General features: G+C 43.6%; 1 protein-coding gene across 1 annotated transcript in view; it reads left to right on the top strand.

Moving 5' to 3' along the window:
* Positions 1-15472, top strand: part of COLGALT2 (collagen beta(1-O)galactosyltransferase 2) — a 121303-nt gene extending 105831 nt beyond the window's left edge. The window contains exons 9-12 of the mRNA XM_027565555.1: positions 4865-4997; positions 5203-5330; positions 10437-10643; positions 12553-15472. Coding sequence (XP_027421356.1) covers positions 4865-4997; positions 5203-5330; positions 10437-10643; positions 12553-12829 — 745 coding nt within the window. The 3' untranslated portion in view covers positions 12830-15472. The remainder of the gene's footprint in view (positions 1-4864; positions 4998-5202; positions 5331-10436; positions 10644-12552) is intronic.
* Positions 15473-22794: the final 7322 nt, after the last annotated feature.

Below are 22794 nucleotides of genomic sequence, written 5' to 3'. Positions count from 1 at the left end.
TAGACTTGTAAGATCCCCCTATCCAATAAATGATTAACGTATCTGTCACTGTCTCTGGGTTCTTTCTTTGGTTTCAAGGTTGGCTAAATTACAAGGTTTGCAGTCCTGGGAGGTGCAATCCAACAGTTTTTGAGCCAGCCAGAGGCTGAGGAAACTCCCATGAGCACCAAGATGTTGTTGAATAAGGATGAGGAACAAAAAGTCATGGGGGTAATCCTTGGCTAAATCCTCAAGTACAATGTTGGATAGAAATGATAAGAGTGGACAAAGGAGGCAAGAATATACAATGGATTAAAGACAATCTCTTTAACAAGTGGTGCTGGGAAAACTGGTCAACCACTTGTAAAAAATGAAACTAGAACACTTTCTAACACCATACACAAAAATAAACTCAAAATGGATTAAAGATCTAAATGTAAGACAGAAACTATAAAACTCCTAGAGGAGAAAATAGGCAAAACAGTCTCCGACATACATCACAGCAGGATCCTCTATGACCCACCTCCCAGAATATTGGAAATAAAAGCAAAAATAAACAAATGGGATCTAATTAAACTTAAAAGCTTCTGCACAACAAAGGAAACTATAAGCAACGTGAAAAGACAGACTTCAGAATGGGAGAAAATAATAGCAAATGAAGCAACTGACAAACAAAAAAATATACAAGCAACTCCTACAGCTCAACTCCAGAAAAATAAATGACCCAATCAAAAAATGGGCCAAAGAACTAAATAGACATTTCTCCAAAGAAGACATACAGATGGCTAACAAACACATGAAAAGATGCTCAACATCACTCATTATCAGAGAAATGCAAATCAAAACCACTATGAGGTACCATTTCACACCAGTCAGAATGGCTGCGATCCACAAGTCTACAAGCAATAAATGCTGGAGAGGGTGTGGAGAAAAGGGAACTCTCTTACACTGTTGGTGGGAATGCAAACTAGTACAGCCACTATGGAGAACAGTGTGGAGATTCCTTAAAAAACTGGAAATAGAGTGCCTTATGACCCAGCAATTCCACTGCTGGGCATACACACTGATGAAACCAGAATTGAAAGAGACACGTGTACCCCAATGTTCATCGCAGCACTGTTTATAATAGCCAGGACATGGAAGCAACCTAGATGTCCATCAGCAGATGAATGGATAAGAAAGCTGTGGTACATATACACAATGGAATATTACTCAGCCATTAAAAAGAATACGTTTGAATCAGTTCTAATGAGGTGGATGAAACTGGAGCCTATTATACAGAGTGAAGTAAGCCAGAAAGAAAAACACCAATACAGTATACTAACGCATATATATGGAATTTAGAAAGATGGTAACAATAACCGTGTATATGAGACAGGAAAAGAGACACTGATGTATTAAAAAAAATAGGAACACATTAGTGTACATTTTGAAAACAAGATTGCAGGCTTGTGTATCAAATTATGCTCATTGTCTTTGGGTGGTAACTGTTTTCCTTAAAATAATTTACTGTAATCTACTTTATAAAACTTCATTAAGAACTTACTTTTATCTTTGTTAAGATGGACATTTAAAAATTTTCATAATGAAGAACAAAAGTTACAAAAAAAAGAAATGATAAGAGTGGATAGGCTTGGCTTGTTCCTGTTATTAAGGAGAAACATTTAGTCCTTCACCATTAAATAGGATAATTGGCTCTGGAGTTTTCACAGATGGTCTTGATTGGGTTGAGTGTTTCTATCTTGAAAGGGTGATGGTGTCTTAGTTTGTTTGCTGCTATAATAAATGACCACAGACCAAGTGGCTCAAATAAACATTTGTCAAAGTTCCAGAGGCCGGGAAGTTCCAGGGAAGGGTGCCAGCATGGCTAGATTATGGTGAGAGAGCTCATCCTGCTTTGTAGATGGCGATCCTCTTCCTGTGGGCTTCCCTGGTGGCCCAGTGGTAAAAGAATCCGCCTGCCAATGCAGGAGCTGCAGGTTCCATCCCTGGGTCAGGAGGATCCCCTGGAGAAGGAAATGGCAACCCACTCCAGTATTCTTGTCTGGGAAATCCCATGGAGTGAGGAGCCTGGTAGGCTACAGTCCACGGGGTCACAGAGTCAGACCCAACTTAGCAACTCAGCATGATCTCTGTCCTCTTGCTGTACTCTCCTATGGCAGAGAGCAAGGAGAGGGGAGAAAGCAAGCTCTTGCTTTCTTATAAGGGCACTAATCTCATTTACGAAAGTTCTACCTTAGGATCTACGGCTCCACCTCCCTATCAACATGTGAACTTGGGGGAATATAAATAGTTAATTCATATACAGTAGGATTTTTGTCAAGTTTTATGTCTGTTTAGATGATCGTGGAATTTTCGTCTGTTAATAATGATGTGTCACTTTTTTTTTTTTCCATGTGTTAAATGAACCTTACAATCCTGGGATAAATCCCATTTGGTCATGATGTATAATCCCTCTTCTCTGATGCTGGATTCTGTTCCCTAGTATTTTATTGGGGATTTTTCTATTTATCTTAAGGGATATTGGTCTCTCATCTTCTTGTGATGTTTTTCTGGTTGTGTATCAGGATAATACTTTATAGAATAAGTTGGGAATTGCACCCTCTTGAATTTTTGGTAAGGGTTTGAAAGATTTGTGTTAATTCTTTAAATGTTTGGCAGAATTCTGAATTCTTTACTGAAGCTATCTGGTCCTGGACCATGTTTTGGAACTTTTTTTTTTAATCTTTACAAATTCAGCCTCTTTAACTGTTATAGGTATTCAGAATTTCTATTTCTTGAGTTGGTTTGTTTCTTTTGAGCAATGTGCCCGTTGTATCTAGATTATCTAATTTGTTGATGTATAATTGTTCATAGTATTTTCTTGTAATCCTCTTTATTTCCACAAGACCAGTAGGGATTGCTCCCTCTTTCATTCTTAATTTTTAATAATTGAGTCTACTCTTTTTATTTGCCTAAAAGTGTTATCAGTTTTGTTCTTTTCCAAAGAACCAACTTTTGGTCTTGTTTTTGTCAGTTTTTCTATTCTCTGTTTCATTCATTTCCTTCTTTCTGCTTGCTTTGCATTTAGTTTGTTCTTTTTCCAGTTTCTCAAAATGGAAAAGCAGATTATTTAAGATTCTCTTTTTTAAACATAGACATTTGTACCTGTAACTCGCCCTCTAAGTACTGCATTAGATGCATCTCGTAAGGCTTGGTATGCTGTTTTCATTTTCATTTGTCTCAAAATATTTTCTCATTTCCTCTGTGATTTCTTTGACTCATTGGCTATCAAGGAGTATATTATTTAATTTCACATATTTGTAAATTTTCCAAGTTTCCTATCAATTTTTAATTTCATTGTGGTTATAGAACATACTTTGTATGAATTCAACCATTTAAAATGTACTGAGGCTTTATTTATGGTCTATATAGTCTAATATGTGGTCTTTCTTAGAGAATGCTGCACATACAGTTGAAGAATGTGTATTTCGCTGTTGTTGCCTTTAATTTCAGTGTCAAATCCAAGAAATCATCACTAAAGCAGTCAAGGAGTCTTATCCCCTTGTTTTCTTCTAGGACCCTACTATTAATATGAACTTGATGGCTATAAATTAAGATGTTAATTATAATCCCTAGGGCAATCACTAATAACTAAAAATATACTGAAATATAAACAAAGGAATTAAGATGTTAAAGTACAAAATATTGAATCCTTATATTGTACACCTGAAACTAACGTTATATGTCAATTATATCTCAATAAAAAAATACCAACTTCAATACTAAGGAAAAACTTAACAGCTATATAGCTTTATTCCTTCCCCTTCCTTTGTTCTATGGTCACACTAATTATTTCTTTATATGCTCTTTATACATTATTTGCTCTTACTGCTTTATGCAGCTATAATTTAAATCAGATAAGGGAAAAAGTTATGAACAAAAGGATACTTACACTATTTATATTTACCTATCCCAGGTGGCGCTAGTGGTAAAGAACCTGCCTGATAATGCAAGAGACATAAGAGACACTGGTTCAGTCCCTGGGTCGGGAAGATCCCCTGGAGGAGGGCGTGGCAACCCACTCCAGTATTCTTGCCTGAAGAATCTCGTGGACAGAAGAGCCTGGCAGGCTGCAGTCCATCGGGTCACGAAGAGCCAAACACAGCTGATGTGACTTAGCATGCACGCAAACACCTGCACTTCCGTTTACCAAGGCTTTCATTCCTTTATGTGGATCTGAGTTATTCTCTAGTTTCCTTTCATGTTAGCCTGAGGGATTCCCTTTAGCGTTTGTCGTAGAGCAGATCTACTAGTGACGCCGTTTTTGTTTATCTGGGACATCCTGGTTTTTCCATTTGTGAGGTCTAGCTTGACTGGATACAGCATTCTTGGTTGAGTCTCTCTGAGCCGGCACTTTGAATTTGTCAACCTTCTGGCCTCCATGGTTTCAGATGAGAATCAACTATTAATCTTACTGAGAATACTTTGTTTGTAGTGAGTCACTTCTCTTGCTTACATGACTCTCTCTGCATTTTAATTTTTAACTCCAAAGGAAAGATGTACACATGTGTACAATTCCTCTTATGATTCTTTCCTGTCCTCATTCCTTCCAGTGTTTAATAATATTTAATGTTTCTATTAGCCACTCTCCTTCATTAGGAAAATACTTTTTCAAAGGTGCCAAAAAACTGATGATACTTAGAACTACATTGGGTGTTGTGAGGGATACATAAAATATAAGACCGCATCTTGTCTTCACAAAGCTCATAATGCTACAACACACTAACCCTGAGGAGCTTCTAAGGAGCCTGCTCAGTGTGGGGAATACACAGACCTCTCCCTCCTGGCTTGTGCAGTGGGGACCTCTCAATGTGTTAATTTAGGGGCGTGTTCTATCTTACAGGGCACTCAACACAAGCCAGCTGAAGGCCCTGAATATTGAAATGCTGCCTGGATATCGAGATCCCTACTCCTCCAGGCCTCTAACCAGGGGTGAAATCGGCTGCTTCCTTAGCCACTACTCTGTCTGGAAAGAGGTGAATAATGCTTCATTCAGATGTGCAGTTCTGTAATGAGAAGGGAGGAGAGTGGGACCATTTTACTGTTGATGAACCTTCACCGAGATTCCAGTTATGAGCTATTATGTGTTGTGCTACTATACTTTTGACTTTTTAATACCTATTTTGATTAGATAAATAAGTATCAACTTTTCATCGGGTATCTTCCCCCTGACCTTTGCAGGTAATTGACCGGGAGCTGGAGAAGACTCTTGTTATTGAGGACGACGTGCGTTTTGAACATCAATTTAAAAAGAAGCTGATGAAGCTGATGGATGACATTGATCGAGTTCAGCTGGATTGGGAGCTGATGTGAGTGACAAGACGACAGGCTTTTCTAAGAGTACTGAGAACTCTTTCAGTTCTTTCAGCACCAAGAGCCCCAACTCACAGGAGGTGGGGCTCAAGCTTCCACTTACCTGGCTTTCTCTCCAGCAACAAGAAGTAGGTAGGGGATACCCACTGGTCTGGGGGCTTCTCTGGTGGCTCAGATGGTAAAGATCCCACCTGCAATGCAGGAGATCTGGGTTTGATCCCTCGATCGGGAAGATCCCTTGGGGAAGGGAATGGCTACCCACCCACTCCAGTATTCTTGCCTGGAGAATCCCATGGACAGAGGAGCCTGGCAGGGTTGCAAAGAGTCAGACATGAATGAGTGACTAACACTTTCACTTTTGCATCTATATGTTCTTCAGGGTGAGAAAGTATGGGACTTTCTTTGAGACTTGGAATCTGCCTGTAGTTCTGGGGTTTTCAGTATCAGCATTTACCTGAGAACACAGCAGAAACCCACCCATGAAGCAGCGTGGTACATAGAGCATCTCCAGGGAGGACCCGTGCCAGGGCAAGGGTCCTGTGTCACACTTGAGCATCAGCTCACTGGAGGATGGGTTTCCTCTGCAGTCTCTGATGGTGTGTGTGGGGGGAGGGGAGAGGGGGTTGGAAGGTCAGTGGGAGAGCACCTGTTGGGGAGGGGAGCTGTACAAATAGGGAGAACACTGACAGCTGGGTTTGGAGAGTCAGAGGCTGTCTTAGGAAAACCAGACTCACCAAGGGAGTCCTGGCTCTGAACTGACATTTAGTTAATGCTCGTTGCCTGCTACCTCTGGGAACTGAGTGTGTGCTCTCTCTCTGGGAACTGAGCGCTTGCTCTCTCTCATTTTGTTTTTACAATGAGATGACACTTTTTACTTCTCTCCAATGAGGCAGAAAATTCCCAAGCATCATATTTACTTCCCATCTGTGTGTCAAAGGCAATTTCATCAGATCAGAGGCTGTTCCTTTAGCAGCTGCAGCCCACAAGCTGTCCCCGTTCCTCCCATCCTCGGAGGGAAACTTAACTATGCACTCAGGTGGAATACTTGTTCTCTTAGAAAATGTACCGTTCTGAGCTCAGAGGAAACCTAACATAACCGTGGGAATTAGACCCAGCACTATGTAATAAAGAGATTGGCTCCTGTCGGTTCTCAGTCATGTGATGCGATTCTGCACTGTCTCTTCTGATCATTGTCCCTAGAATCCTCTAGGAGTTCTCGCACCTCAGGCTTTCTGAGTCTGTGGTCCTGCAGCCTGCAGTTAAGGCCCCACAGGCATGGAGCTTGAAAGCTATTTCATGCTTATGTGACATGTACAAAGGCAGCTTTCACTTAAGCCTTGGAATCAGAGGACTGGCCTTGGGGAGTCTAAGGCTTAGAGTTGACACACATCCTTGTTCACTTGTGGTTTGGTTGATGCATTTCTTAGGAAAGCGTACAATGGATCCAAGGAAGAAGAGTTATTGTTCTGATAAGGATATGGGGGATGGAGCTGGGGAGATGTTTTCTAAATTTCCGTGACTGATCAAGGGCAAGTGTTCCATTGAAATCTATTATCTAATCACAAAGAATTATAGCTGTTTCCAATTTTTCACATCTCACTTTATAAAATGAATAAAGCAAATGTACTTAAACTCAAAATATGAAAGCATATAGGCTGTCTGTGACAGCAATATTAAATTTCTCCAGAAAAAGGAAATAGTAAGCAGGGAAAAATAGAACAAGCCATTGAAATCATCTAGGGCAGCGTGTCCAATAGAAATATGTGAGACATATCATTTAAAATTTTCTGTGTGTGCTCAGTCATATCTGATTCTTTGCTACCCCATGGACTGTAGCCCACCAGGCTCCTCTGTCCATGGGATTTTCCACGCAAGAACACTGGAGTGGGTTGCCATTTCCTCCTCCAGAGGATCTTTCCGACCCAGGGATCAAGTCTGTATCTCTTGTGCCTCCTGAATGGGCAGGTGACTTCTTTACCACTGCACCATCTGGGAAGCCATCATTTAAAATTTTCTAGTAATCATATTAAAAAGATAAAAATAGGCGAAATTAACTTTAATAATACATTTTATTTAATCTAACATATCCAAATATTATTTTAACATATAATCAGTATTTTAAAACTATTAATGAATTAGTCTATATTCTTTTTTCATTCAGTCTTCAAAATCCAGTATGTATTTAATGCATACAATACACCTCAGTCCATATGCTAAATTTTCAACTGTTGAAGTAAACTGTAGCCCTACCAAAATAATACATTTCGAATAAGAGAAAAAATATTTTACACAAAGTCAATTTTAAAATTACAGTTTACATTTAGTATAACAAATTAAGTATAAGCTTAGTTCCTCAGTCACTCTGGTCACAATTCAGGCGTTCAATAGGATTTTCTCTTTCACTTGATACATGAGAGAAATTCAGGCTCTTTGCTTTTAAGAGGCTGCGGTTGAGAGGTGACTATATTTATCTCCAGAAGAACTGAAGATGAACACAGACTTATTCTATATATCCTAGGATGTTTCAACAAAGAGGATAGCTTAAATATTGAAAGAGATGGTTTTTAGAGCAAAATAGAGGAATTCAGCTTTTTCTGACAGACAGAAAGCCAGATCTCCTCAACTTGGCCCAGGCAAGCAGAAGCAACCAGGCTCCAGACAGAAGTAATGGATCACAGATCCATGGGTAGACTGGGGATGGGGAGAATAGTTGAGGGTACATCCTGTGTTGCAGAAGTAGTTCCTGGAGGACAGAACCCGGGAGGAAGCATGGGCAGAGATGGGTGAGGGAAAGCAAACCGTGCAAGTGGTGCCATCCATTCTTTCCCAGAGGAAACCTCTTGAGCTACTCTTGGGTTCCTAGGTCTTTCACTTTGGACTGTATCTTTTCCAAAGCATTTTCTCTCTTGTGTTTACCACCAGCATTTGGAGAGCTGTGCAGAAAATATCAAGTCCCCAGACTGAAGCTCTAGGGACTTGAAAGCAAAGTTGGGATTCTCACATCTGGTCTTTGTTGTCCCCTTCCAACCTCTATAAACACAGCTGAAAATCCTACACTACCTTTGGGAAATGATTGGAAAAAAATCTGCTTTTCGTCATGAAATTTTTAAAAGATTTTTTTTTAATATTGGAGCATAGTTGATTTACAATGTTGTTAGTTTCAGGTGTATAGCAAAGTGATTCATTTATACTTGAGATTCTTTTCCCATATAGGTTATTACAAAATATCTTGAGTATAGTTCCCTGTGCTACATAGTAGGTCTATGTTGATTATCTGTTGTATACATAATAGTGTGTATGTGCTAATCCCAACCTCCTAATTTATTCCCCCCCACACACACACCTTATCCTTTTGGTAACTATTAAGTTTGTTATCTAAGTCTGTGACATATTTTTAAATAAGTTTGTGTGCATCATTTTTTCAGATTCCACATGTTAGTGATATCATATGATAGCTGTCTCTCTATCTGACTTAATTCACTTAGTATGATAATCTTTAAGTTCATCCATGATTCTACAAATAGTATTATTTCATTCTTTTTTATGGCTGAGTAATGTTCTGTTGTGTATATATACCACATCTTCTTTATCCATTTCTCTGTTGATGGAAATTTAGGTTACTTCCGTGTCCTGGCTTTTATAAATAGTGCTGCTCTGAATACTGGATGTATGTGTCTTTTCACATTATGGTTTTCTCTGGGTATATGCTCAGGAGTGGGGTTGCTAGATCATATGGCAGTTCTAGTTTTAGTTTTTTAAGTAAAAAGACTTGAAAAATTTTGTATCCTACAACTTTACCAAATTCATTGATGAGTTCTAGTGGTTTTTGGTAGTGTCTTTAGGATTTCTTATGTATAGTATCATCCCATTTGCAGCAGTGGACAGTTTAAATTCTTTTATAATTTGAGTTCCCTTTATTTCTTTTTCTTCTCTGATCACTGTGGAGGACTTCTGAAACTGTGTTGAATAGAAGTGGTGAGAGTGAGCATCCTTGTCTTGTTTCTGATCTTAGAGGAAATGCTCTCAGCTTTTCACCTTTGAGAATGATGCTAGGTTTGTCATATTTGGCCTTTATTATGTTGAGGTAGGTCTCCTCTGTGCCTGCTTTCTGGAGAGTTTTGTTTAAAAAAAAAAAAAATGGGTGCTGAATTTTGTCAAAGTTTTTTTCTGCCTATATTGAGATGATCATGTTTTTCTTCCTTTAAATGCTATTCTTTAATAATATTTATACTCACTTGCTCACACTGGTGAGTATTCCCTTGTACGTCTGCCCCCAGTGTCCTGGCCCCCACAGTGAGTCATAGCCACTCCCCCACCCCGCCAGGAGACACTCCCAGACCATCAGGCAGCTTTGTCCCGCACTCCTCTGCAGTCACTGCTTTTGCCCAGGTCCTGCTGTGCACGAGACTGTGTGTGTACCCTCCGGGAGTGGAGTTTCTGTTTCCCCCATTCCTGCGGAGCTCCTGCAATCAAGCGTCCTGGCCTTGAAAGCTGAGTGCTCCGAGGGAGTCCTCCTCTTGATGGCAGACCCCCAGACTGGGGAGCCTGACATGTGCTTCAGAACTCTCACCCCTGTGGGAGAACTTATGAGAAATAATTATTTTCCCCCTTGTGAGTCATCCACCTGGTGGGTACAGGATTGGATGCTATCACGAATGTGCCCTCCTTCCATCTCGTTGTGACTTCCTTGTATTTGGGGGTAGAATGTCTTTGGTGGTGGGTTCTGGTCTTTTTTGTCGATAGTCATCCAGCAGTTAGTTGTGATATTGGTGTTTTTGTGAGAGGAGGTGAGCTCACCTTCTACTCCACCATCTTGTCTCCAACTTCTGAAAGATCTTTTAATCTCTTCATTTCAACTTTCAGGCCTTAACAGCCTTCTAGGCAAGGATAGCTGGGCTCTTGATAAGTGGAACCACAGAAATGGCCTGAAATTGATGGAAGATGGTGACAACCATGATTGATGTGCTGTGCCCTGTTGTGTGATACATTTAAATAAGACACAGTTGGTCCAAGCTTTCAAAAGTGTCTGCAAAGCTGTGCTCCATTCTTATGGATGTTTAATACTCAAATTGGAATTTTCTCCCCCACCCGTTTCCTTTTAGTTATATTGGTAGGAAGAGGATGCAAGTAAAAGAACCAGAGAAATCTGTGCCCAACGTGGTAAATCTGGTTGAAGCTGACTATTCCTACTGGACCCTCGGCTACGTCATCTCTCTGGAAGGAGCACAGAAGCTGGTTGGAGCAGATCCTTTTGGGAAGATGCTCCCAGTGGATGAGTTTCTGCCAATCATGTACAACAAGCATCCTGTGTGAGTTGCCCTGAACTGCCTACCTGTCCCTTGAGCATAATTCACTTATGAATTATGCTACTTGGTTTTGGGTAATACTTGGTATTTTTTAAAGGGGTACTCCTTTCCTAAATGATCTTTCCATAATCATGACAAAGAGAGGCCAACTCGAGTGATTACCTCCTTTTACAAACAGGGGATATAAGGCAGAAATGGTGAGTCTTGCATAGGAGTCCTCTTTAATACCTGCTAGGAGTCAGACACGACTGAGCACCTTCACTTTATTTTTTCACTTTCATGCATTGGAGAAGGAAATGGCAACCCACTCAAGTGTTCTTGCCTGGAGAATCCCAGGGACAGAGGAGCCTGGTGGGCTGCCATCTATGGGGTCGCACAGAGTCGGACACGACTGAAGCGACTTAGCAGCAGCAGCAGCTTAACTGTGCATACTATGCTCGGTCCTCTCGTCTTTGATTTTCTTACTTCCATAAACCTGTACATCTCAAGGTGAAGGTCATCTTCCTAAGCACCTCAAATTTTTCAGTTCGTTTCTTAGTCCATTGTGTATACTGTTGGCCAGGCAGTGACTCACAAGCTAGTCAGGAACCCAGACTCATGAACAGTCATTGTGATATATTGTGATACCTACGATCACAGAGATGTGTTAGAGGCTCGGGGAGAGTGGAGATGGCCTCTGAGCTGGGCGTCCACAGAAGACAGTGTGATGCTCAGAGTTGCCATAGCCTGGAGTTCAGTATGACCTAGTGCTGTATCATCACAGAGTCCCCATAGCCTGGAGTTCAGTATGGCCTAGTGCTGTGTCACGAACACGGTAAATGGTGGGTTTATGTATCAGTCTCCCCAGTAACCTGTGAGCCTCTGAGGCAGGGACCATCTTTATCTCTGTGTCCTTAGAGTCTAGTCCAAATTCTACCCATGCTACCTGCTTGATCGATGCTTCCGAAATTCGTTAATGGAGCAGACCAGGTTCTAACCTTGGCTCCTTCTCTCGTTGCTGGGTGATCTCCTCCCTAGATGGTCTTCTTTGTAGCAGTTCGATGTTCTTGTCCTGCATCTTGCCCATTTTGTCTCCTGTCCTCAGTAAAAATGGATGTGTCAGAGACTGATTTTTATCTCTGCTACCCGACAGAAACATGGAGGTCAACCATCACCCTCTTAACAGAAAGGAAATTGAAACCTAGCTGCTGAGCAGACGTCACCTCGTGTAATCGGCAGAGGAGCCCTGGGAGGGAGGGCTCCTTGTCCCTTCATTTACACTCACAGGCTGCTGGACTGCAACACCAAGCTGGTGTGCCTCCAAGCCTACACCACATCACTCACACCTTCACTCCAGCTCCCAGCCATCTCATTCACTGATCCAGGATCAAAGCATTTTCTACAAAGTGATCACTTTATTTATTATTGTGGCCCAACAGAGCTTAAACCTTAATTTTTAGAATAAGACCTGAAATTCATTTTTAAGCTACTCTATCTAAATTTGGATCTTCCCTTATAGCTTAGTCGGTAAAGAATCTGCCTGCAATGCAGGAGACCCGGGTTCGATTCCTGGGTCAGGAAGATCCCCTGGAGAAGGAAATGGCAACCCACTCCATTATTCTTGTCTGGGAAATCCCATGGACAGAGGAGCCTGGCAGGCTTTAGTCCATGGGGCCTCAAGTGTTGGACATGACTTAGTGACCAAACCACCATCTAAATTTAACAAAAATACCCTGACCTTTTTCTTTGTGTACTTGTTTAAATCATCTGAAAGCCTTAAGAAAAAAATCTGTTGTGTTTGTAGGCTAAAGTTTTCCACAATTTAAAAAAATAATCAAATCCATGAGAATTTAGGAGGTAACAAGCAAGACCCTTTTCCCCTGTTCTGTGAGTGCCCTGCCCCCTCACCCACCTGTCTGCCTCTTGTTTTCAGTGCTGAATACATGGAGCATTACGAATCCAGGGACTTGAAAGCCTTCTCTGCAGAACCCTTGCTCATCTACCCCACGCACTACACAGGCCAGCCGGGGTATCTGAGTGACACGGAGACCTCGACCATCTGGGACAATGAGACGGTGGCCACTGACTGGGACAGGACACACGCCTGGAAGTCCCGGAAGCAAAGTCGCATCCATCGCAACGCAAAGAACACAGAGGCCCTGCCACCACCAGCCTCCCTGGACACTGCACCTTCCAGAGACGAGCTATGAAGGCTCCATGGAGGGCTTACTACACTTTGGTTTTCCTAATGGGCCAACCATCTGTTTGCTCCAGTTTCTTTTAATGGTTACAGTGACCTAACCAAAGCGGTCTAATGTGATTGATCAAAATTGATATATTTTTAACAGGGGAAGAGAATAGGGAAACTAAACCCAAATCTCCTAGGATGGCTAGAAGATAGGCTTTCTGGCCACCATTAGGATGAACTTCAACCCAGACACCTTGTCCTTTAGTTCATTACCCATGATACCGGTTCCCACATTAAGGTTGAACAGCATAGCTCAGAGATGCTCACTCAAGGGAAAGGTGGTCACCAACGCTGTCACATCAATAAATGGGTAGGCCCGGCAGCCTACCCAACTGGACCATGTCTAGTGGTCTGGTGGGCCCGTTTTATGTCATAGATGTGACCTTGAAAACTTGAGTATGTTCCAAGTTTGGTGGTGGGGGGTGGGAGGGCAGGAATCAAATAATTTAGAAATCAAATTAATCGGGCTTTTTCTTTAAAGGTATTTGTCATGAGCCTTATTGCAAAGTGAGCTTTGCATCTTAGTCTCCGTTATCCAACAGGGATGGGTATTTGGGTCTGTCTGAGACTTGGCCTTTGACTATCGTGACAACTGAAGCTCTCATAAAGAGCTGTCCAGTTTGCCATGTGGACATATTGAGTATAGTTTCATAGATATTTGAGGGTGTGTGTAGCTATTTGAAGAAAACACTCAAGCTTTGGCTTTCTTTATTATGGTCACTTGAGTTGGGATGCTCTATTTATGAAGATAAATTTAATATATAAGGGGCCAGGGCTGGTCTGTAATTGCTGTCCCAGGGGTTCATGTGCTGCCCCAGCAGGTCAGACTCTCCCATCCCTCCTGAGCCTGGGAGTGAATTGCAGGCTTGAGGTTCATGGGTCTGTGAGAGACAGAGCACATGTTCAGGCCAGCAACTGTCCTTGCCTGGGATTTTCATTCTATTTTGAATTATTTATTTTTACAAAATGTTGGGGGTTGGGGGAGAGTCTGCAGGATAAGGCAGAGAAACAGATGCATCAGGCTTTCATCACTCCTGAGAAGTGGTCAGTGTAGACTTATTGGTTCCAGAACCTGGTTTTTCTGCATTTCCCAGGCCTGTTGAATGGGAGAGTCTAACCTATAAACAAATGATTCTCCACTTCAGGTGAGAGACCTTGGCTAGAAACAATGAACTGATCAACTGACATAGGCCAACACCCAGGGAAGCTCTTAGGGTCGCAATCCTAGGCAGACCACCTCTCTGCTTTCTCCATAAATGGATTTTATGTAAAATGCAGAGTTGGACTACATCATCTCTTCCAGTGCTGCCGTCTGTGATATCTCATGATGGTTTGCTTCAGGTATCTGTTCTCATGCCCACAAGCAGTAAAACTCAGTCTCCAGAAATCCCCGCCCCAAGCATCCTGTCCACACCGGCTCCTCTCCCCGTGTCCTGGCTGTTGGACTCCGAGCTTCATGCTTGGGAACAGAGCCCCAGGGCGGCCTTGCTGAGTGTACCCATGAGGGTACTGCTGACTGCTCCCCATGAAGGCCCCCGGCTGCAGGACAATCAGGCAGCTCCCCCCCACAGAACGCCAGCCTTGGCCTTCCCTCTTGACATATGGTTGGTTCTTCTGCATTGACCAGTGAGCCAGGAGACAGAGGAGGGGGATCTCAGCTGACTGATTTTTACTGCTTAGACATGGCAGTCAGAACTTGATTCTTTGTCTAGAAAAACAGAGCATCTGGGGAGCTAATGAAAAACACTTAGGTGATTCCTAAGCTTTCCTTGGGTATTTTGTATTTTGCTTGAATATTTGAGTGTGTGCAAGTGTGCATGAATTTTATGTTTTTTTTTTTTTTTTTTATATAAAGAGGGTGGGAGGTGGCTGAGATATTAGGAGTGGAAATGGAGGCAGATTGAATTAATTTTTGTGTGGTTTTGTTTAATAGAGAACATTGGTGTATTTTCTTTTTCCCTGTCAGCTGGTCTGGTGGGTTTATGCATTCTCATTCTTAAAAGACATTGTTGATAAATTCTAGAATTTTAGCTTAGGACTGTTCTACTGTGAATAAAGTTCTGGCTTTGTCAGCCCAGCCTTTGTTTCTCTTCACTCAGGTCTAGAATCCCAAGCAATGTTCTTTTGTTGTGAACATTGTGAACTGCAGACCCAGCATTTCTTAAAAAAAAAAAAAAAAAAAAAAGGGATTCCTTGACCTCATTACTCTTCCTCTCTCCCGTCTAGCCTAGTCTTAAGTCAAGACATTTGACCTTGGCAGTGTCAGAGGACTTTGCCTCCAGCCATGGCACCTGCTGTCTGCTTCTGGAAGTTAAACCCTCTCTGGATTTTGCGATGCAAGGTGGAATCTTCTGGATGGACAACCTTGACTTCAGCGGTGCTGGTGCTGCTGAGCGTGGACTGAGTGTCTACCATCTGCAGAGGACACACTGCCCGGGCCTTGCTTTGTTCACCGGGGCCTGCTGCAGGATCTGGGATGGAAGAGCGGGCATCCCAGCCTCCACTACTGTCTGTCATGCTCTGTTGTTTCAGGGTGGGGAAGTGGTAAATGACTTGCCTTCTAGAGCTTGCTGTGAAACAAATTAAAAAACAATGTGCAACCCTGTGACTGTTCATTGGTTCCTCCAGCGCTGGTCAACAGCCCCCACTGCTGGGATTTCCGGGTTTGCACTGGCCCTAGGATGTCGGAGGCCAGAGATAATCATCACTTTGCTGTGGCAAAGAAGAGAGAGTAGTCACCAGCCTTCCCGGCCAGTTGGGGGATGTTTTAGACTGCTGAAGAGGTGGGTAAGCCAGAGAGCATTCAAAGGTACAGAGAAACAGGAGCCCCCAGTGGGAGGATGATGAGGGAGAACTCATCTTGCATTTCTGTGCTGTTGATCAGCCTGTTCATCAAAAGATACTGAGATGCCTGTCCCAGGCCAAAGAGCTTTATCTTGGGGCAAAAAAGGGAGAAGCCATGTTGGACCCAGTGACTCCTTTGAATTTCAGGTCAAGCTCCACGCACACCCCCCCACCCCCACCCCCGGACCTCAGAATCCAGTGTGAGCATGACCTTGTTTCAGGCCCTGTGCTGGGTGCTGAGATCCTCAGAGATCTGGGAAAGGTGCCTACTGCTGCGGGGTCCGTGGTCCAGGAGAGCTGCCGTGTATAGCCGGATGGTTGTCTTTCAGAGGCTGAAACAAAGGTGACTGTAGAACCCATGGAACCTGGTTGTGCCGAGGAGGGGGACCGTCAAGGGGACCCGTTGAGGGACCAGCTTTGCTGGGAATGTGACCGTTGTGTTGGGTTTGGGAGTGTGAATGAGAGTTTAGGAGAGGGAGGAGAGTTGAGCGCAGAGGGTGGGGATGCTTTCAGGCACTGTGATGGTGTGGGGCTGGGAAGGGGCCTCCACGGGAGTGCTGGGGAGCGGGGCAGGATGGAAGAGTCAGCTATGTGCTGGAGTTGTTGACAGGTAACAGTCTTGAGACCCACTGATGATGACAAGGCATGGCAGCTACCCCTCCACGCTGGGCCGTCCTCGTGAATGCAGAGGCCGTTGTTTCTGGGGGAATTCTACGTTTGGTTTGTCTCCTGACAGACAATGCCGAGACTTCCAGTCAAAGGTTGGTGTCTGAAACAAAATTTCCATTCAGCTACACGCTTGGGAATCTTTTCACTTCTAGTTGGAACAAATCCATCTAATTAGTAGCTGTAAAATAAAGATGAGTCTTCCCAAGAGGCTTCTACACTGTGCTTTTGAGACATTCTTTCCAAGTAAGTGATCTCGATGACTGACAAGTTAATTCACCGAAGATTTAACTAATGACAAAGGCAGAGTGAAAGTGAGGCCGGTCATTTGGTAAGATAGCATGTTATGGGTGATACAGTTGGAAAGCACAGCACAGGCAGCCTTGGAAATAACCGTTTCACCCGAGTTTTATGTTTGGTGGTGGTGTTTGTTATTTCAGAGAGAACCTCCCTCCCCTAGAGGTGCTCTGATTAAATGTGTCAGAGGGCGGGGAGACATGAGAAGCGAGCAGTGGACATGGGAGGGACTCCCCTGTGACCAGGCTGATGGTGGCCCTGAGTCAAGGAGGCACTGCTGAAACAAGGCTGAAGAGTCTGGTCAGTGGTGACCAATACATTGTTTTTGGCTTTGTTTTTGCTTGCTTGGAAAACAGAGAAATAATGATGGTGGGTTTTAGTACAATGTGTTAACAACAGATTACCTAGAAATTGTGCCTTCTCTTTTTTTAAGAGTTTTTTTAATTGAAATGTAGTTGATTTACAATGCTGTGTTAGTTTCAAGTGTACAGGAAAGTGATTCAGTTATACATATGTGTATTTTTTTTCTTTCTCTTTCATTCTTTTCTTTATAAGGTATTGAATATAGTTCCCTATTCTACACAATAGGTCCCTTTTCTGGTTATCTATTTTCTATAGAGTAGTGTGTATATATTAATCCCAAACTCCTAATTTATCCCTCCCAACTACCAAGATTTCGCATTTTCTATATGAATGGCCTCATTTTAGCCACTTCTTTCTGAGAGTTAGGCAGGGAAATGTAGCTATTAATTGTTCCTCATTATTAGGGCTTGTTTAAATAGCAAGTTAAAAGCATCCCTTGGCATACACACAGTATATTTTCCTCTAGCTTTCAAGAATGCCCACAGTTTTACAAAATGAACTTTGCCAGAATAGGTGATGTGAAGATCTGTAGATGAAAGGGACGCTCCATGATGTTCTGGGGTAAAGGTTTCAAGCTGTAGTAAAGAGAACACTCGATTGCTCAGCACTGCAAGTGAACGGGGCAGAGTGTCTTTTATGATATTTTGCTTAGGAATCACTGTCCCCTGGAGACACTTCTGTTCTTCCCTATGACCTCTGGTTCGCCACATAGCATGGTATCTTTTCCAATAGTTTCCTTTTCCATGTCAGGGAGGTTTTTAGCTATTATCTCTTCAAATATCTTCTCAGGCCCTTTCTCTCTCTTCTTCTGGAACCCGTATAAAGTGAATGTTGGTGTGCTTGATGTTGTCCCAGAGGTCTCTTTGACTGTCCTTTCTTTTCATTCTTTTTTTCTTTGTTCTATGGCAGTGATTTCCACCACTCTGTCTTCTGTTCATTTATCCATTCTTCTGCTTCATTTATTCTGCTATTGATTGCTTCTAGTGAATTTTTCATTTCAGTTATTGTATCTTCAACTCTGGTTATTCTTTATTTTTTCTAATTCTTTGTTAAAAACTTAAAACTTTTTGCTCCATGCATCCATTCTTTTCCTGAGTTCTTGGATCATCTTTACAATCATTACTCTGAACTCATTCTCAGGGAGGTTGCAGTTCATGGGGTCGCAAAGTGTCGGATACAACTGAGTGACTGAACTGAACACCCTTAGTTCTTCTTCTGGGGTTTTATCTTGTTCCTCTGTCTGGAACATATTCCTCTGTTGTCTCATTTTGTCTAAACTTTTTTGTATTTTTATGTATGTGGAAGGTCAGTCATGCTTCTCAACCTTGGTGAAGCGGCCCTCTGTATGGGATATCCTATGTGACCCAGCAGTACACTCCCCTCTTGTCCCTCAAAAGCCAGGGGCCTGCGGGTCTCAGGATAGGTTCTAACTTGTGTTTTTTAGACTCAGTTTCACATGCTGTAGGACAGGATCTTTCTCGCTTCTGGTGTCTGCCCCCTTGTGGGTAAGGCTGGGCTAGAGGCTCGTGCAGGCTTCCTGGCAGGAGGAGGAAACGGTACCTTATCATGTGCCTGGAATGAGGAAACGGCTTGAATTGCCGCAAGAATAGTCTAGGTGTGCTTTCGGGAATATTTGACAGTGTTACTAAATATTGAATGAGATTCCAAGGCAAGGGGTGGAATGGCTCCATTAAAATTTGTTGTTGGGCCGGAAACTGGCTTCCTTTCTGGTCTGTGAATTTGCCTAGAATGGCCTTATACCCATAGGTGTATTGGCACAGAGATGATCTTAGTTTAAGATCATTCTGCCACACTAGGCAGGCAGCTCACAGCTCAAAGCCACCTTCTTGCATGTCCTCAAAAAGGATGGAAAGAATGAAGAATCATCTCTGAGAACTGGTTTTCTCTCTATTTTTAATTCACTGCATTTATTTTTCTGCCCCTCCCTGGCATTTCTTCAGCTTGGTTTCTCTGTAATGGGCACTTTGACCAAATCTCCATGGTCTGAACACCAGCTTCGTGGCCCTGCTGGTCCAGACGAGACTCCTCCGGTGCTTCCTCTTCTAGGGGAATGAGTCTGGGCTCTTGCTCATGGGGGAATGTGATTTTCAGTGCCCTGGACAGCCCTCTCTTCTCGTTCTTCGGAGACCTTAGAAAATAGCTTGTAACAAAGTGTCCTCTCCCAAAGGGAACCGACAGTTTGGGGAAGCCCTTAACATAGGAGTTGAGACGTGTGTGTTGATGGTATTGTCTGAAGGGTTTTAACTACTTTGTAAAATGCCAGCATGAATCGTGAAGACTTGAAGGGGATATTACTGTTCAGAACGGACATTAGGAGGAATCATGCCCACAGCATGAGCAGGGAGGGGACAGAAGAGGAATGCAGGCTTAGGGTATTAGGAGAGAAAAGAGGCAGGGCACAGCACAGGGGTTCGAATCCAGGAGAAAGGGGCAAGGCCGAGGGGATAAGAAAACAGACTCACGCCCATTGTTGGTGGAGAAGTAAGGCCAGCGCACAGGCCAGGAAGGTGGGGGTTCGTGGTGAGGGCAGGGAACCAGAGGGGCAAAATAGTAGAAAAGAGGCTTGGAATGGAAGTGGCGACCCTGGCCCTTAAAATGACTCTTTAATCCTTGCCATCCAGCCACAGTGCTGCAGAGGTGAGGTGGCGGTGAGCGGGACAGCCTGCAAAGGAACAGGTGGGATGCCTGGGACCCCTGATGCTTGTGGAACAGCAACAACTCACTGTCCTGCATGTGAGTCATCCCTGGACAGAGGGAGGGTCACAGCAGACAGCCCCATCCTGCAGGGAAAGATCCAGGTTCAGGTGGAGACGGGAGGGAGGAGAAAGGAATGGGAGGGGGCGGGACTCAGCTTCCGGTGAGAGAATGGTCCCTCCCTGACCTCAGAGGAAAGCCAAGAATGGGGGGCTGGGGGCGCCCTGATGGAAGTCACTGTAGGCTCGGGGAGGGGAACGCTCCAGCTCGGGGCTGCTTCCCCGGGGCCAGCGGCTCCCTTTCCAGCCTGTCCAGCAAGGGTCCCTGTGCCGCTGCAGCCCCACCAGGAGGCGCTGTGGGCAAGGCTGGGCCCACACTCCCCTCTCCCCAGCCTTTTTGGAGCAGGGCTGTGGAACAGGCTGCAGGAGCCCCCTGGCTGCCCTCCAACTCCATGAGTCAGTCTTTCCCCCAAAGCAGCGGCAGGCTCAATTTTCCCAGGGTGCCATTCAGGCATCTGCGGGCCCACCTCTGAGTGTCACGTGTGCCCCACGTGGCTGCTCATTGGGCAAGGCGGCTTCCCAGGAATACCAGCAGTGAACTCTCGCAGTCAGCGCCAGAGAGAAGTGCTTTATGAGCACTGTGTAATTTAATAGTATGAACCTCAAGAGGTAGAAACTATCTTCCATCCCCACTTTGTAGATGAGGCAATAGCTAACAGACTTGCTGAGGATAAAATACTAAGTGGCCTGGGAGTCAGCCAGGCAGTGAGATCCCACCCACACCAAACTGCATGCGTGCAAAGCTTCTGGGGAGAGAGTCTGCCTCATTTCTTGTTTTCTCATTAATGTCTAATGTTTCGATCTCTTGCTTTCTTGCCCTCTCTCCCCCCAACTCTTTATCTCACACACATAGAAGCTTGCAACTCCAATGTTTACTTCCCACCTAGTAAATCTCATATACTGAATTTTTTTCAGCTGATCAGGCCAATTCTCTGAGGCTTGGATATCAGATGTTGTATAAATGAGGATCAGAAATCAACATCTGGAGGCAAGGCAGCAGTCAGTCTCATTTAGAATGCTTCTCCCCTTTTGAACTGATGCCTTGGTATTATTTTCAATAACTGGAGCAATCTAGAAACAGTTTCAATCATCCTTTTTTCTTTCTTCAACTTGATACCATTGTGAGAGATTGTGACTACAGTGCAAAATTTTTCTCTCAACAACATTTTGTTGTTGGGAGGAAACAATGGTAGGATTAAACATGATTTCTTCTGAGAAGCCTGTGATAGAGTACTCGGTCCTGATCACTGGTGTCCACTCCTTTAACGCCTCATTCAGTTGGTGCTTTTCACCCACTCTGTGGGTGCATCGTGGATCCCAGGCAGGAGCTAACTTGCAATGTAATCTTATAGCCCTGTTTCCCCTTCTGTGAGATGGAATGATGCTCAGGATAAAAGCTGACCAGCTGCAGGTCTCTCCTTGGAGACTTGAAAGAACCAACCAGATGCCCATCTAACCAAGGCAGCTTGTGGAACTTCACATGGTTGGAAGGCTGGGTATGGAGCCAGCAGACCCCAGGCATTCCCTCCAGCTCCAGGAGGCTCTGGGGAATATGTCAGGATAGCCCTGCCCCATCTGATACCCACAGAGTAGAGTCTGGTCATTCAGAGCCCTGCCCCTAGCCTCTGGAACGTGACTTAACTGTTCTGAGCCTCGGCCCCGGGGATCTGTAATATGAGGACGTTGACTGTATGATTTGTACGATGCCTTCCAAGTCTTAAGAAAATGTTAAATACCTCAGACTGTTAAGTAAGTGAATTACTTCCACACAGTTTTCTAGGCAGAGACACTGAGAAACCACACCAAATGGTGGTTTTCTAATTCAGAGTCTAATTAAATTTGCCTGGCTTCTATTTGATTTCACAGTTTATATGTCAACATTTTAAATTTCCTAGATTAAAATAAAAAAGATTTGACATACAACTACATCTGTAAAGGAGCTCCTAGTTTAGTCAGAGTAGGGACCACATTAGAAGCATGAAAATTGGTGGTGACCACATGTTAAAAATAAATTCTGTAAGGCTAATTCTAAACAAAATTAAATTACTCTTGTATTAATATTTTTTCTTCCTCTGAGCACCTCTTTCTTTAACCCTTCTTGGCTCTGTGCAGCCCCCATCTCAAGTCCTCGCTGTCATCTCCTCCAAACACTTTTTGGTGACTGTGGATAATGAACAAAGCCGTGTACCCTAGTGAAAAGACAGCACTCCTTTGGGCAGAGATGGAAATGCTCATCTACTCCAAGTGTCCTCCTCCATCTTCCTACCTCCCCTGCACTTAGACTGGGGCCATTGACTGGCCAATGGACTGTGAATGGAAGTGACACGGTCCCTTTGAAGTAAGGCAGTCAGGAACGGCTGTGAGTTCTCTCCACCATCGCTGTGATTTTGAAGGAAAAAAATTTGACCATGGAACTAAGTTGCAAGATGGAAGCTGCCTGGATCCTGGAGCCACTAAGCAGAGCTGCCCGATTTGCAATACCTACGACATGTTGAAAACTAAACTACCCTAAGTTACTGAGATTTCATACTTTGTTACTTTAGGCTCGCCTAGCCATCCCTTCCAGAAGTTATTTCATTTTAACAGAGATCCTAGGGGAAACAGCCATGCACAACACAATGGAAATCACTTCTCAGAGTGGAACTGTGGGTACAGGTGGTAATTGGGGCCCTTGCAACAGCTGTACAGAAAACGAGGGTTGGCACTGGGGAAACTTCTCCAGACCACTGAGATCAGGACGTGAAGCAAGACTGCATACTTCCTAATGATCCTGTGCCGCACAGCAAATTTGAAAAGACTCCAAAGAAGGAAATTTTAAGACATTATTCCTTCAGGCAAAATGTCACCAAGCTGCTTCTGGAGGGAGACAAAACAAGGGAACCATTTTCTCAGATAATCTTGACAATAGAGTCACCTAGTGCCAGAAACGGCCCCCCTTTTCCTGCCCATATTATCAATTATTATAACTCCTACTTGACTTTCT

This window comes from Bos indicus x Bos taurus, chromosome 16 (assembly GCF_003369695.1).
Source record: "Bos indicus x Bos taurus breed Angus x Brahman F1 hybrid chromosome 16, Bos_hybrid_MaternalHap_v2.0, whole genome shotgun sequence".
Classification (NCBI taxonomy): domain Eukaryota; kingdom Metazoa; phylum Chordata; class Mammalia; order Artiodactyla; family Bovidae; genus Bos; species Bos indicus x Bos taurus.
Note: the sequence above shows the minus strand (reverse complement) of the source record. Positions and strands in the feature narration are given on the sequence as shown.